A 13,683-nucleotide genomic window follows, 5' to 3' on the forward strand; every position below is an offset into this window, starting at 1 on the left:
ACAAAATAATGAGTAATAAAGGCTGGTTAATACAACTACAGTAATTGTTGTTTTGCTAATCTTGCAGTCCTACCAAAAACTCTTGAGTCACCCCTCAGTTCTTTATATTTTGCTGGGTGACATAAATGAAATGGGAGCTATTGAAACATGTGCAAACGTACAAGGAAGTAGAGCAGGGCGATATTACCAAAAATATTTATCACGATATACATTTGAAAATTTGCAATAACAATATAACTGACGATATAATTGACACTAGACAAAACACTTTACAACTCCACAACTTTGATGGGTTTTTTTGCACTAATAATGTATTTTTACTTAAACTAGCAGCTGTTTTATGTGCATTAAAGTTCCCTGCTGACAGTTTAACCAAAAGGCATTTCCAGTGGAAATTGGCCGACATATCCTCAGCATAACCATGTATAATATCCACAAAACTTAAAAAGAGGTTATACACACACAATACGGTAATATTATGTTGAAGCACAGTACGTATCACTCCGCGAGGTTCCTGCCTACGATAGCCGTAATGCTCCGACAATCCATCAAGCAGTCCGGGTTTGTAGGTTAGGAAAGTCGTACTAAAACATTTGTCAGATTTTCGAGCGCCGTGTACGACATAAAATCGTTTCGAGGTCAGTAAACACAACCAGAATTCATACATAAGGCACACGGGATTATAAGGGGCACTCTTGATTTTCAGAAAAATCAAAGGATTGATTTTTAAGTGTGCCGTATTTTCCAAAGAACACGGTAATAACGACGGCCTGCTAGCATGCTCTACCAAAAATAGTGCTTTGTTGTGTGTCTGACGGACGAAAGCTAAACCAGTTCCACACCACTGAAGTTGCAGCATTTTTACAAACCAATTCTGGTTCATCCGTTTCATTCAACGATCCGCTGTCGCCCTTCTCATTCTCCATCGCCGCCATGCTTTTCCTGCCATGTGCGTATGAAAACAAAGGCACTGCGCATGCGCGGTTTTACCCGTATTCTATCGCGATATTTCATTTTCTTATCGTTGCCCAACATTATACCGGTATTACCGTGAACAGTATATGGCCCAGCCCTACAAGGAAGTACAATATACAGTGCATAGTGGCTCAAAATCTTATTCATACTTCCATCAATGACAATTTTGAACCAAAAACTTCACATTTACGACTCCTCACTCTATAACACCTTTTGCCACAAAATTTCGTTCTAGTATTTGCGTACTTTGGGAAACCCCAACCAATTCTACCAGTTTCCCTTTCTTAATAATGGCTTCTTGACAGCCACTGAGACCATTTCTATTGAAGCTTCAGTGAACAGTAGATGGATAAACTGAAGGACCAGATTCATCTTTTAAATCTTTACTGGATTTGTTCCTATTTTTTAAGGGCATAACTTCACTGTTCATCTGCTGTAGATATTTTTCTCTAAACCTGTCACTTATTTTTTGTTCTTCACCTATTTCTTCATAATTTAAAAGAAAAGTCTATATACACATCATGTCAAACTATTCATTTTTTACTAATAGTTCTTTAGGAATCAGCTAGTTGGCGCACAAAAACTATTTTATGCCTCTGAAATTGTGTTATCTTTCCTTAGATTTGACTAAAGAAATTGAAACAAATTGTGTTTTCGTGTCAGGCTGCTACTGCCTAAAGATACAACTTAAAATTGGTTCTTTGCTGTGATATTGGTTGTGTGGAGACAGAGCACTGGCTCATCCCTTCAGTTAGATACCTTCACCTACTAAGACTGGATTGACTGTTTTTTCACTCATTTTCAGTGTCTGAAAGAAAGTCCAGAACTCGGAGAGATAAAAAGAAGAGGCAAATCCACACTCTTGATAAGCTGGAGCTAACCAGTGTTCAATATACAGACTGAATAAATGAGCAATTAGATCATTAATAGTGCTAATTAATTTCCTCTTACCTGTTCTGATCAGTTAATCAACGATTTCATTTTGCATCTTAATAGTGGCAGTAATCCTGTCTGTTTGTGAAGCTGAATGATGATGTTAATCGCGTGATAATGTGATTTCTCTAATGGAGAAAAAAGTACAAATCTAAGTTGCTGGTTTTGTGTAACTACTACAAAACCTGCTTTTGAATGTCTTCAATTTACTAGATAAAAACCACCGACTCTCATTTCAACATCAGTTCAAGCAGGGCCTTTTTTTACTTCTACTCTCAATCACAAATAGACGGCTCAGTAATATTGTCTCATTAAGCAAAATGACATCAGGTTCTCTATTAAATGGTTTGATTTGCTGTTTTTTGGGGGTTTTGGACATTTAGTTGCACAAAGCAATCCCTTAGTGGATGTTCCACATGGTTAGGGACAACTGATTTTTCATTGTTTTGCCAAATAATGATTGCAGTTACAGGTCATAATGTGATATAATTCTGAATTCTGTTGCTCTGAAGGTTGGCCTTAGCCACGTTACCCCAGTCACATTTTCTTTGACACATCAGCACATATCCAGTTGCATCCAAAAATCTAAGTCAGGATGTTTTGATATATAGAAAATGTGGATACGCTAAATGGAAAATATTTAGAAACCATAAATTTCCTCTCTTGCTGTTGAGAGAACAAAGAATTTCTGTTAATGTCCTTAATATTTAACCACAAACGCTCTTGGATGTCTGCTTGATCCCACCGTGCTCCCTCTGCGTCCCCTCACCCCAGCGCTGTCCCCACTGTCTCCTGTTCCTCCCACTTCTCTCCCACTCTGTTTTCTTTCCACTCAGTCTCTCATACGTCTTCTGTGTTTAAAGTCCAAATTACCAAGGCAGGCTGTCTGAGTCCCAAGGCTGTTATTGATCAACTAACAAAGAAAGCAGTACAGGGAGGAAGAGTGAGCTAAGGCAGCCAGAAGAAGAAGACGCCCGGAGAGCTTGTCTGAACCGGAGGGTCTATTTCTGTCTGTCTCGGTGCGTCATTATTGGCTAGAGACACTTGGGACAGGAACAGGAAAACAGGAGTAGGGGGGAGGCCAAGAGATCACCTTTTAGAGGGACAAACGGGCACTATAAGTCAGCTTTGTGCGGGTGGGACGGTTCTGGAGCTTGAAGCCTGCCAACTCCGAAAAAGACTGACTACTTGATTTATGAAATGAGGTCAACATGTGTCCAACCTGACGATCAATTATTTTAGGCCTGTGTCGAGTGTGCGCGTTCATCCAAATGATGACGTGAAGGAAGTCCTCAGTGGTAGTCTGCTGAGAGTCAAGTCCCGACATGTTGATCCCTGCTTTCACTCCAACATGGCTGATGTCATCTGAATTTACAGCCATCTTATTCCACACACCAGCTCCTTTGCCAGCATTCAAAGTGCCTGTTATTGAGAGTTAAACCACACGCACACATTCAAAATCTGATTCTTATTTTTCGTTTTTGGTGTAGACCTTGTCAAATCTTGATGTTCGTTTGTGGTATTTGGGCGAAGAAATCTAAATGTGACAAGAAAAAAGAGCAAAGCCACACTTGCATATATTGTGCTAAAAGGAGAGGATGTTAAAGTCCGATTTCTGGCATCTTTTGTGGTGGTACTAATTAAAAACCGTTTATGTATCAAACGTAGCTGTGATGTTAAAAATGATGGCTGTAACTGTGATTTTATGTATATGTATATAGATATATAGAGATATATATATCTCTCTTAACCAGGCTCCTGTTTGACAGGTTTTTATGTCTGATGCATTTTCTGATGCATTTTCTGTGTCTCCTCCCAGGATCAAACTTGAGAGCTTTCGCTTGTTAGCCGAATGTGCAAACCAATACTTATGCATTTATATTATATGGTTTATATTTAAACGTGCTCTGCGTTCCTGATGCATTTTGTTTTAGTCTTCGTTATTGCCACCATGCAGAAGACCGTAAACTTCTCACTGGTCCACATGGTGGATTTTGACAGAAAGAAGTGATGGGATTTGATCACCTCTGGCCAATGTCTGATCACAGTATCCCAGTTTCAATCAATCCTTCCTACTTTGAACACATTAAGTGAAATAAAGTACATTTTAATTTGCTTGTTTTATCTAAAATGAGGTTCATTTTTACACAAGTTATCCTCAGCGTTTCTTCATCATCTTTAAGAAACAAGATGTGCTGCTGGAATTTCAAATCTTTGCATAATTGACCAGCAATCTGAGGATATTCGTGCACGTTTTTCGCCTGCTATTTCCGACCTTTTCGTCTGATTTTTGAAGAGAAATTCACCAGCCTGTGGCGTTGGCATTAAAGCGTAATGGTCAGTTTGGACTCTCCTTGCGGTGGTTTTGCTTCCAATTCCATTTTTAGAGGTGGAAAAAGTTCATTCTTGAGTGGATCTGGTTCCAGACTATTAATAAATCATGGCTGCGACATCATAGGGTGCTGTTGGCGTCACTGTGTTTATAGGGCCGGATGAGCATGATTTACGCATGTAAACACCCTCAGATTTATATTTAAACAAGTTGTCTTAACCCTTTCATGTTCTTAAGGCATTAAAAAACTGTTTGCATCTCTTGTGTACTGAAGCGAACCTCTGGTATTTCTTAAAAAAGAGATTTTAATTGGAGGACAACCTGCAGACCTCCTCACCCTAATTAATGGCAGTCTTGCTTTCTAATGTTTTACTAACTAACAGTAAAGTGGTAGAGAAAGATTTGGGTGTCGCACTTTCAGGGTGTTACTCCAAAAGGAAAAAAATAATTTCCTAGATTGGATGGGCTAAAGTAGACGACCCAGAGGGAAGGGAAGATTTAAACAGAAGGAAATAGAGGCTTAAAAAAAAAAGGAGGTAGAAGTTGTAGAAGTGATGATTTGAGGTCCTCAGGAAACAGGGTTATGTTTTTTTCCGGGCTCTGAGGGACCGTAGCCAGCCCAAGTTCTGTGTGTTTCCTCTTGATAACACTCAGCAGCCTCACTTGTTGTCACACTTACTTGCACTGTAGAGAGTCTGGACTGCGTTGTTATAGAGGGATGAGTCTAGCACGTTTTGTGTTTATTCAGTTGTCCTCCAAGTTGTCCACCAAAACCTGCAAGGAATCACAAGCATTCAGTGTTTCCTGACATCGTCGTAGTTTTGGCAAAGTTGGAAATGTGAATAAAATATAAAAATGTGGAAAAATACAGATGCACACAAGAGACAAGGAGGAAAGGAGGGGGAAATTTCTCGAAATGGAAAACTACTGGAATCATTGCATGATGGGCTTGCTTTGTTCTTCGTCCTATCTTTGTTTTTGTCAGTCAGTCAGCTAGTGAGCTTCATAATGAGCTTATAGCCTCAATTTTGAATTCAGTTTTACTGATCAGGACAAAGTAAAAAGGGATGAAGTAAAAGAGGTACTAGACAAAGCCCCGCAGTGGCTTCCTCACACCTCTCCCCATCAAGCAGTCGTCTTTTTTTGTCTTTTTTTTTATCAGTGCTCCACACACCACCAGTCTGACGGGATAAATCTATAAGTGTTCGCCGATTAGTCGACGTGTTTCATAAATGTAATTTTGACTGCTTTTGCAGATAACGCAAAGGCAAACCGGCGAATCTTATGGAAGGAAAACAATGCAATGCATTTAAATGTAGTCTGCAGGAGGGGACCTTTCAAGCTGCAGTGTCATGACTACGAATCCACAGCCGTGCTCAGCTGGAGTATGACGATCTTTAATCTCGCCGGTGAGAGATTGAGCAGTTCATATTACCTTTGAAGCTGATTTGACAAGTGCACATAAGTTTCAGCTACGAGCCATGTCACCTGTGGTGGGGGAGAAAAAACCAGAATACCTGTTGTAATGTTCCGCTCCCTCAGAGCCAAGGGAAAAAAACATGGAAAAGGGAGTGGCCTTGCTGGTGAGTGAGTAAAAATACGTGAGGCTAGGTGTGTGTGTGTGGGTTGAACCATCATTACCTTGGGATCTGAGTACACGGCCAGACATCATTAGGCTTTAAGGCGAGAAAGTCTCCGCGGCACTGGTTTCGCAGTCTGCCTGACCCAGCAGACACGACAGGCCGGCATGCCGTTTAAGATCATTTATTTGGCTTTGTGTGTGTGTGTGTGTGTGTGTGTGTGTGTGTGTGTGTGTGTGTGTGTGTGTGTGTGTGTGGGTTCCTATGCGTGTTGCCTCATGTGTGTGTGTGTGTGCGTGTTATTTATTTATTTTGCCTGGTAATATGCCTGAGCCTTCATTATAGCGGGAGCCATAACTTTGATAAATCACTTGGGCTTGGGGCCCTCACTGCTTTCACAGTATTAGAAAACTAATTGAAATTCTCTTCCGCCCCCTCCTAACTCTCTCCCTCGCTCTAGCTTCCCCTTTTTTCTTTTTCCCTCCCGCTCTGTTTTTCACCCTTTCCCTCGTTCTCCCTTCCCGTATCCTGTATCGAGGGCCAAACAGTACCGTGTTTTTTCAGTGGAATGGAAGCCAAGAGGGGGAAAATGTCATCACTGATTTAATAGGCATATTCTTACTGAGACACACACACACACACACACACAGTTCACTCTGGGGAGTGTTAGGAATCTTGATAATGTCATCGCAGGAATCTCTATAATGTACTCAGGTGTCCTGCAGGCTCCAGTTTGACTGTGCCTCTCCTCTGTTTTTGATTAGATGGGTGCGATGGGGTGGGGTGGGGGAGATTTTAGGTTTAGGGTGATGGGATTTAGAGTTTAGATTCTTGTTTCTGTGGCTGTGATTTCCACCTCCCCGCTGTCTCCGAGATTGAAGGTCTGTTTGGTTCGTTGCCTGGGATCTCCCAGCTGCCACTGGATTGAGGGTTTAGTCGTTTCATTGTTCATGATCCCCCCCTTGCCGCTACTTGATTTGTTTCATTTGCAGAGATGTCTCTGTGCTGCAGCTACAATCGGGGTGTGGCTGTTTTGTCGTGCAGGGTCTCCCAGATGATTTTTTTTTTTTCTTTAGCTGTCCGGGATCGCCTCATAACTGCTGGATTTTTTGTCTTTATAATGATGCTCTATCTCTCAGCTGTGGCTAGATTTTGGGTTTATTTGTTTTGTTGTCCAGGATCTCCCTCCTCCTGCTGCAGCTGCTAGTGCTGCTGGATTTTAAGGGATGTTGCCACTTTTTAATAGCCAGACACTGCTACTGTTTGTGTGACACTTGGGGCTTTGTGTCCACCCAGCAGTCCCGCTTCTCTCGCCAGGCGAGCTTTGTAGTGTGAAGCCCAAGATTTAGCGATGAAAGCAGAGACTCTGTGTGTATATGAGAGGCGGCTTGTGTGTGAACCAGGCGATTTCGTAGAGTTCTGTCAGCACACAAAATTCCCTCTGCAAACATTCCTCTGATGTGATGCAGGCCCAGGGGAAAAGGGCAGCGTGTGTGCCTCTGCGTGTGTGTGTTTTTGACAGTTGACGTGCGTCTGCTGCCCAGACAAATCCATACCGCCACTCTGAGCCACGCTGCAGGCACATAGTCACACATAAGCATACACACGTGGGTTATATGTGTGCGTTTTGGTTAATGAGGATGTGTTGATTGATTAGACTGCAGTAATTAGCTGGAGTGTGAAGGCCTAGAAAGGTCTCCACTCTGGTGGGAGTGTCCCCTCTAGAGAGATGTTGAACTGTGCTATGCACCATTACATCACACACAAACACGCACAGACAAACACCACAGAAATGGTTCCATCCAAATCCAAGATGTGGGATGAGTCATCTCTCAGAGAGACTTGGTGCAAGCGCGAAGGAAGGGGAAAGGATGTTTGCCGCGCGCGTGCGTCGGAGCCCGAGACAGAAGGATGTTTGCAGCGTGGAGATGTGTGCTGCACACATGAGATGTGCTTGTGCCAGCAGATTCCTTTCCTGCACAGCATGGCCCCAACACTGACCCGATCCCTCTGCCTTACAAATCAACTCTCTCGCTCACTTCCTCCTCCTCCCGTGCTCATTTGCAGTTTGGCTTCCAGTCTTCCACCCAGATTTCTTTTGTGCAACACGGAGCTGCTTCTAGTAAATGCAAATAATGTGGTACTAAATATGACAAGCTCAGTGTGAAGCCCTGAGTTAGGAGCATGCACAATGAACTGCTTCGGGAAACCATTGCACACAGTGCCACCATATGGTCGGCTAAAGAACTGCGTGTTGATTTAGCGTTCTTGTTGGCATACTTGATGCGTGTAAAGAGGCGAATAAAATTCACTTAAAACTTTAACTGTGCATACACCAAATGTTCTGTACAACTGAGGTAACCTCTGCTTTTTTTCTCTCCTCCCTTTTGCTCCATCCTTGTCCCCAAATAGAAAGTTCTACTACATCACTCTGCTGAGGGACCCCGTGTCTCGCTACCTCAGCGAGTGGAGGCACGTGCAGCGGGGCGCCACGTGGAAAACCTCCCTGCACATGTGCGATGGACGAACCCCAACGCCCGAGGAGCTGCCCTCCTGCTACGAGGGGTCCGACTGGTCGGGGTGCACCCTGCAACAGTTCATGGACTGTCCCTACAACCTGGCCAATAACAGACAGGTACAGAGGGGGGGGGGGGGGAGATCATAAGCATCAATGTTTATTTTAATCTCAATAACTTTAAGAACATCAGACACCAAATGTCTCAAATCACTGGAAAAGTTTCTGTACACCATGTTTTTCCCTTTTATTTTACCTCATAACATACCTCATTGCATCACATCACCAGGCCTGACTTCTCTCCTATCAGGTTGCTTTATCACCGTGAGAATTACTGTACAGATGTTGAAAACACCAGCAAAGATGCACTTTGGCTTGAATTAAAGTTAAACAAGTTCTCCTACTACTTTATTTCATTTCTTACATATAAAAAGTGCCTGGTACACTTGTAAGATGAAATCTGCATGAGTGAAAATACACTAGATCTTTCTCCCTCTCTCTTACACACACACACACACACACACACACACACACACACACACACACACACACACACACACACACACACACACACTTACTAGTACACCGTCAGGAGTTTGCCTTCTGGTCATAAACACCTCAAATTCGCACCTCGTTTTCTCATGCTATCTCAGTCTCCCACCTCAACGTGTTGGCCAGCTTATCTCATCTGAGCCTCGGGGTGTTATTACTCAGGGTCCTATGACTTATAAATGCGACACGCGCGCACAAACACACACACACATGCATACTTGAGGAATCCTGATAGACCAGCGGGCTATGGTGCATGCAGTGAATCCAAATTTATGTCCAGTCTGTTTGTTTACTGTACTTTAACAGCCCCCCCGTATACCCTTGGTAATGAAGTGATCTCTCACTTTGGAGCAAAATTTTCTTGGCTCTAATCTGCTCCTGCTACTGGAATTTCAGAGGGAAATTTGTTACTGATACCAACATTTTAAAGATAACATATGATGTGCCGGCAAAATCAAAGATTTCAGGATCAAGGCTGGACGATGAATAGTGAAAATCCAAGTAATATTTGTACCACCTACATAAATTCTGTTGCACATGCAGTGAGTGACAGACACTCCATGGGCTCGCACAGCCGCCTTCACGTCCTTTTCTCCCGTCTTTAGGTTCGTATGTTGGCGGACCTGAGTCTCGTAGGCTGCTACAACATGTCCACAGTTCCAGAGAAGAAGAGGGCCCAGCTTCTCCTGGAGTCTGCCAAGAAGAACTTGCGAGACATGGCCTTCTTTGGCTTGACGGAGTACCAGAGGAAAACACAGTTCCTCTTTGAACGAACCTTCAGGTTGCGCTTCATCAGGCCTTTCATGCAGTACAACAGCACGCGGGCTGCAGGGGTGGACCTGGACAACACTACGGTAAGTGCAACATTGTATTTACCGGTAACTCTATAATGCCAGATGTATCATCTTTGATATACGAGTTCTCTTTTCCCCTGAAAAACCTAAATAAATTGCACAAAAGTAACAAAAGTAGTAGATGTAGCAAAAATTAACAAACAAAAGTTAAATAAAAATTACATTCCTTTCTTTCTTATTTGTTCAAAAATAAGAATTTTCTGGCAATTATTTTAAAGCAGCTTATACTATAATCACGCTGTTTCTATTTTAAGATGATTTATTTCTCATTGCGTTCAAATTTGTATTACTTGGCAGATACTTTTTTTTAATAGAAACTGGAAGAAAAAGGAAGAAGTACAATAAGCTCAAACGAAAAATGAAGAAAGGGGGGGAAATGTCAAAAAGAGACGGAGAGAAAAGTCTGCAGTCTGATATTGCTGTGAAATGAGTTGGAATGACTGTTGCTGTTGAGAAAACAGCAGCTTTAAACATGTTCTTCACACTTGTGTGGGAGTTTTTAAGCTCAGTTCTCATCTTAAAAAAAAGAAAGAAAGAAAAGAGAAATCCTCCAGTATACAGCAGACTGGTGATTTATACATCAAAACCAGTTGGAGCAGAGAATATAAAATATGCTTCTGACAGATGCTGTGGAAAGGTGGACCCACTGGTTATTATCACGGAAAGGAGGAAATGTCATATTGTGACAGGTTGGAGTCCGACAGATGTGGCATTTTGTGTCGCATTTTGTTTAAAAAGTAGGTTATAAAATTGGTTTAAATCTTTGTGAAGCTGAATTAGTTTTTTTTTTAAAGGAATTCAAATAATTATATCAGCAGGTTTGGCGGAGACTGTTTACTTTAGACTCTCCTCTAAAGCTGCTGAAAGCCCACTCTTAATCTCATCCCTTCAAGATCTCAGTGAGTCATTTTTGTTTGAAACTGGTTTCTAAATAATTCGACGCCTGTTCTCAGATAGCCGTGCGCCTTCTCCCTGGCTTTCTTTTGCTGGTGTCCCCCCCCCCACGCCGCTGATCAAACGCCTCAGATTTTCTAACATCGACGCATCACGTCGCTTCCCCCTGTTATCCCACACATGGCTCGCAAATGATATCCAGCACTCCATCACAGATTTCAAAGGGATTCTCTTAATTAAACACACACACCCCCCACCTCCATGTTCAATCTGCACACAGCAGATTACAAAGCCAGCTGCATGGCACAACCAAACAACGTGTTTCTGTTGTCTCCACGCTGGCGATGCATTCTCTTTCAGTTCCCTCTCTCTGCAGACGCGCTATAAAGCATGTGATCAAATGTCACAATGGGATATTTTCGCAATTCCAACTTTGAAACTTTCCCAGCATCGCATGGAGGAAACTGAGACTATATTTAGTTTCTGGGCTTGTGCCTTGAGTGTTTTGGGAACTTTCTGGGCCTGAGTTTGTAATATTGAGCAGTATTGATGGGTCATTAATCAAAGAAATATCCCTGTGTCCCCAGAGTCAGTGTTTGGGTTAGGAGTGGACACAAGTTGATGAAGAAATTAAGGCTTCCACATCAATCCCAGAGCAATCCAATACCATGGCTAAAGTGATAATACATTCAGCTCCATGCATTTCCAAGCATATCGGCCTTACTTGTGATCCATCTCACTTCCCCTGTGAGTTTAGTTGACCAAAAAAGGGAGATGAGCCGCGTGTCAAGTATGATCACTGTGTTCTGACCTTCATCTCTCCACAGAGAGTTTTCTTTTTACTCCCGCCTACATCAACACTCCAGATAAGGGAACACTTTGTGTTTTTTGCATTGTCAGCAAGCGGCCAGGCCGTCCTTGACGCAGAGCACGAGGTAGAGCGTGACGCAGTCAGGTCACTGTGCTCCAAAAAGGTCCGCCATGACTGACCCTTTCTGGTTCCTCAGACTAGAGTGAGAGGTCAACTTTAAAAATCTTATGGAAACAATACCGATTAGAAATCAGTGCAATCTAAGAAGAAACCTGGAGCTATTGAAACTTTTAGAAAAGCTAATAAAAGCCTTCCCTGTTCTCTCCCCCCCCCCTTTCTCCATCTCATCCACCCAGCTAAATTTCTCCTGCTCTCTTCTTAATAGGTCCAGCGTATAGAGGAGCTCAACGAGCTGGACATGGAGCTGTACGACTACGCCAGGGACCTGTTCCAGCAGCGCTACCAGTATACCAGACAGCAGGAGAGGCGGCAGCAGCGCATCAAGAACCACATGCAACAGAGCCACCAGGGCCTGGGCATCAGCCTGTGGCCCTCCCGCAGCCAGCAGAGCTTGGTGTCGACACTGGAGGACGGGGACGGAGAGCGGGAGGAGGGCGAGGAGGGAGGTAGAACGGAGGAGGCGGGAAGCAGGCTCCCCACTGAGGACTACATGAACCAGATCATCAACCGCTGGTAGCAGAAGAATGAGAACAAACAACAGACATGCATATGTAATGTGAAATGCAAACACATACACACACACTTACACTCACACACACTTACACTCACAGAAAGTGGCGCCTGCTTCAAAGACCCGACTGACTGGAAAAAAAAAATACAAAAAAAAAGAAAACTGACTTTACCAGAGTTGGGCTGCGGGAATCAGAATCCGAGTGGGTTGCTATGGAAACCTGAGCTTGGTCGATTGCATCAGCTCACATTATTGAGGTTTGCCCAGTTGTTATTAGCGCCTGCTTGACCTTTCCTCCCCTGTGCATTTCTTTGTCTCTCCCATCATCATTACTGACTGAGCAGAGGAGAGATATTTTTAAAAGTCGCTGACAGCTGAGTAACCCAACCAGCACTCCCGCCTCCGCTCCTCCTTCTGTATTCCTCTCCGTCTCTATGGCCTGATATGGAGCATGAGAAAATGAATTTAAGTCTGTGAATTCCCGCTAATCCTTGCAAAAAAAGAAAGAAAGAAAGAAAGAAAGAAAGAGGGAGAAAGGAGAAAATAAAGGACCAGTCTACTTCCTGGATTCTCCAATTTCAAAGGAACTGGGAGAGCAATGAAAATGTGCTGATTGCTGGGCCGAACAAAGAAAAAGGTGCGTCAGAGACTGCCCCAGAAAGATGGAAAGAAAAGTTGTGTAATAAAAGCTTTCCGCTTTACAAATAAAAAAATGAAATAAAAAAAAAATCTGTCATCTCACCCATGAACATGCTTTGGCCATGAAATAGTGACATTCTCATTTTAGGATGAATTTATTTGTATTTTTCCTTCTGTGTTGATGCTTTTTTTAAAAAAAAAGCACAATTGTAATAACACTGAGACCAACATTGCTGCCTAAAGAAAAGTAATTCCTTTATGTCTTTGTTTTTATTTGTTTTATAAGTCAAAGCAAATGGATTAGATTGATGTACTATGGACCATAGCCATTACTGAAGCCTTGCTTCTTAGGGGTGGGAATTTTTGTTTTTTGTTTTTCTAGTCAAGGTTTCCACAGCCCTTGTCGCTTGATAAGTTCATTATTTCTCTTTTTTTTTGGTCTCCATCCTGCAGAGAATGACAGCCAATTACAGCGCAGAATCTCACATAGGTGCGAGGAAATCAAAGGGAGGGGAGAGGAGCAAGTGTGCTGCAGGTTGTTGCCAGGAACTGTGTGAGCGGCAAGCGCTTTGGAAGCCTTAACTCAGACAAATGCTTGAGATGGGAGCCATGGAACTTCTGGTCACCATGGCAATGTGAGCTCTTATTGCAGTGGGTGGCATTTTCAGTTTCACCGTTTATTCCCATTTCTTTCTTTTACCTTCTGACTGCGTTGTAAAAGTAGCAGTCTCAAAGAAGCTTCCGCCCTACCTGCTGAAAGGGCGCCCACAGCGCCGGTGACCCGCGGTTCGTTAGTGGGAGCTGTCTTTTTACCCTGAAGAACGGACAGGGCGAGGTAGCAGTGCCTCTATGTACTGGGAATCATAGTCACCATAATTATTGCTGATACTATGTCTGCATTACACTA

The 13,683-nt window shown here is 42.9% G+C and overlaps 1 protein-coding gene across 1 annotated transcript in view; it reads left to right on the forward strand.

The window, feature by feature from the left end:
* Positions 1-12,866, forward strand: part of hs6st1a (heparan sulfate 6-O-sulfotransferase 1a) — a 54,408-nt gene extending 41,542 nt beyond the window's left edge. The window contains exons 2-4 of the mRNA XM_080871850.1: positions 8,233-8,455; positions 9,493-9,741; positions 11,832-12,866. Coding sequence (XP_080727976.1) covers positions 8,233-8,455; positions 9,493-9,741; positions 11,832-12,143 — 784 coding nt within the window. The 3' untranslated portion in view covers positions 12,144-12,866. The remainder of the gene's footprint in view (positions 1-8,232; positions 8,456-9,492; positions 9,742-11,831) is intronic.
* Positions 12,867-13,683: the final 817 nt, after the last annotated feature.

The sequence above is a fragment of the Rhamphochromis sp. 'chilingali' genome (genome assembly GCF_963969265.1).
Source record: "Rhamphochromis sp. 'chilingali' genome assembly, chromosome: 21".
Lineage (NCBI taxonomy): Eukaryota > Metazoa > Chordata > Actinopteri > Cichliformes > Cichlidae > Rhamphochromis > Rhamphochromis sp. 'chilingali'.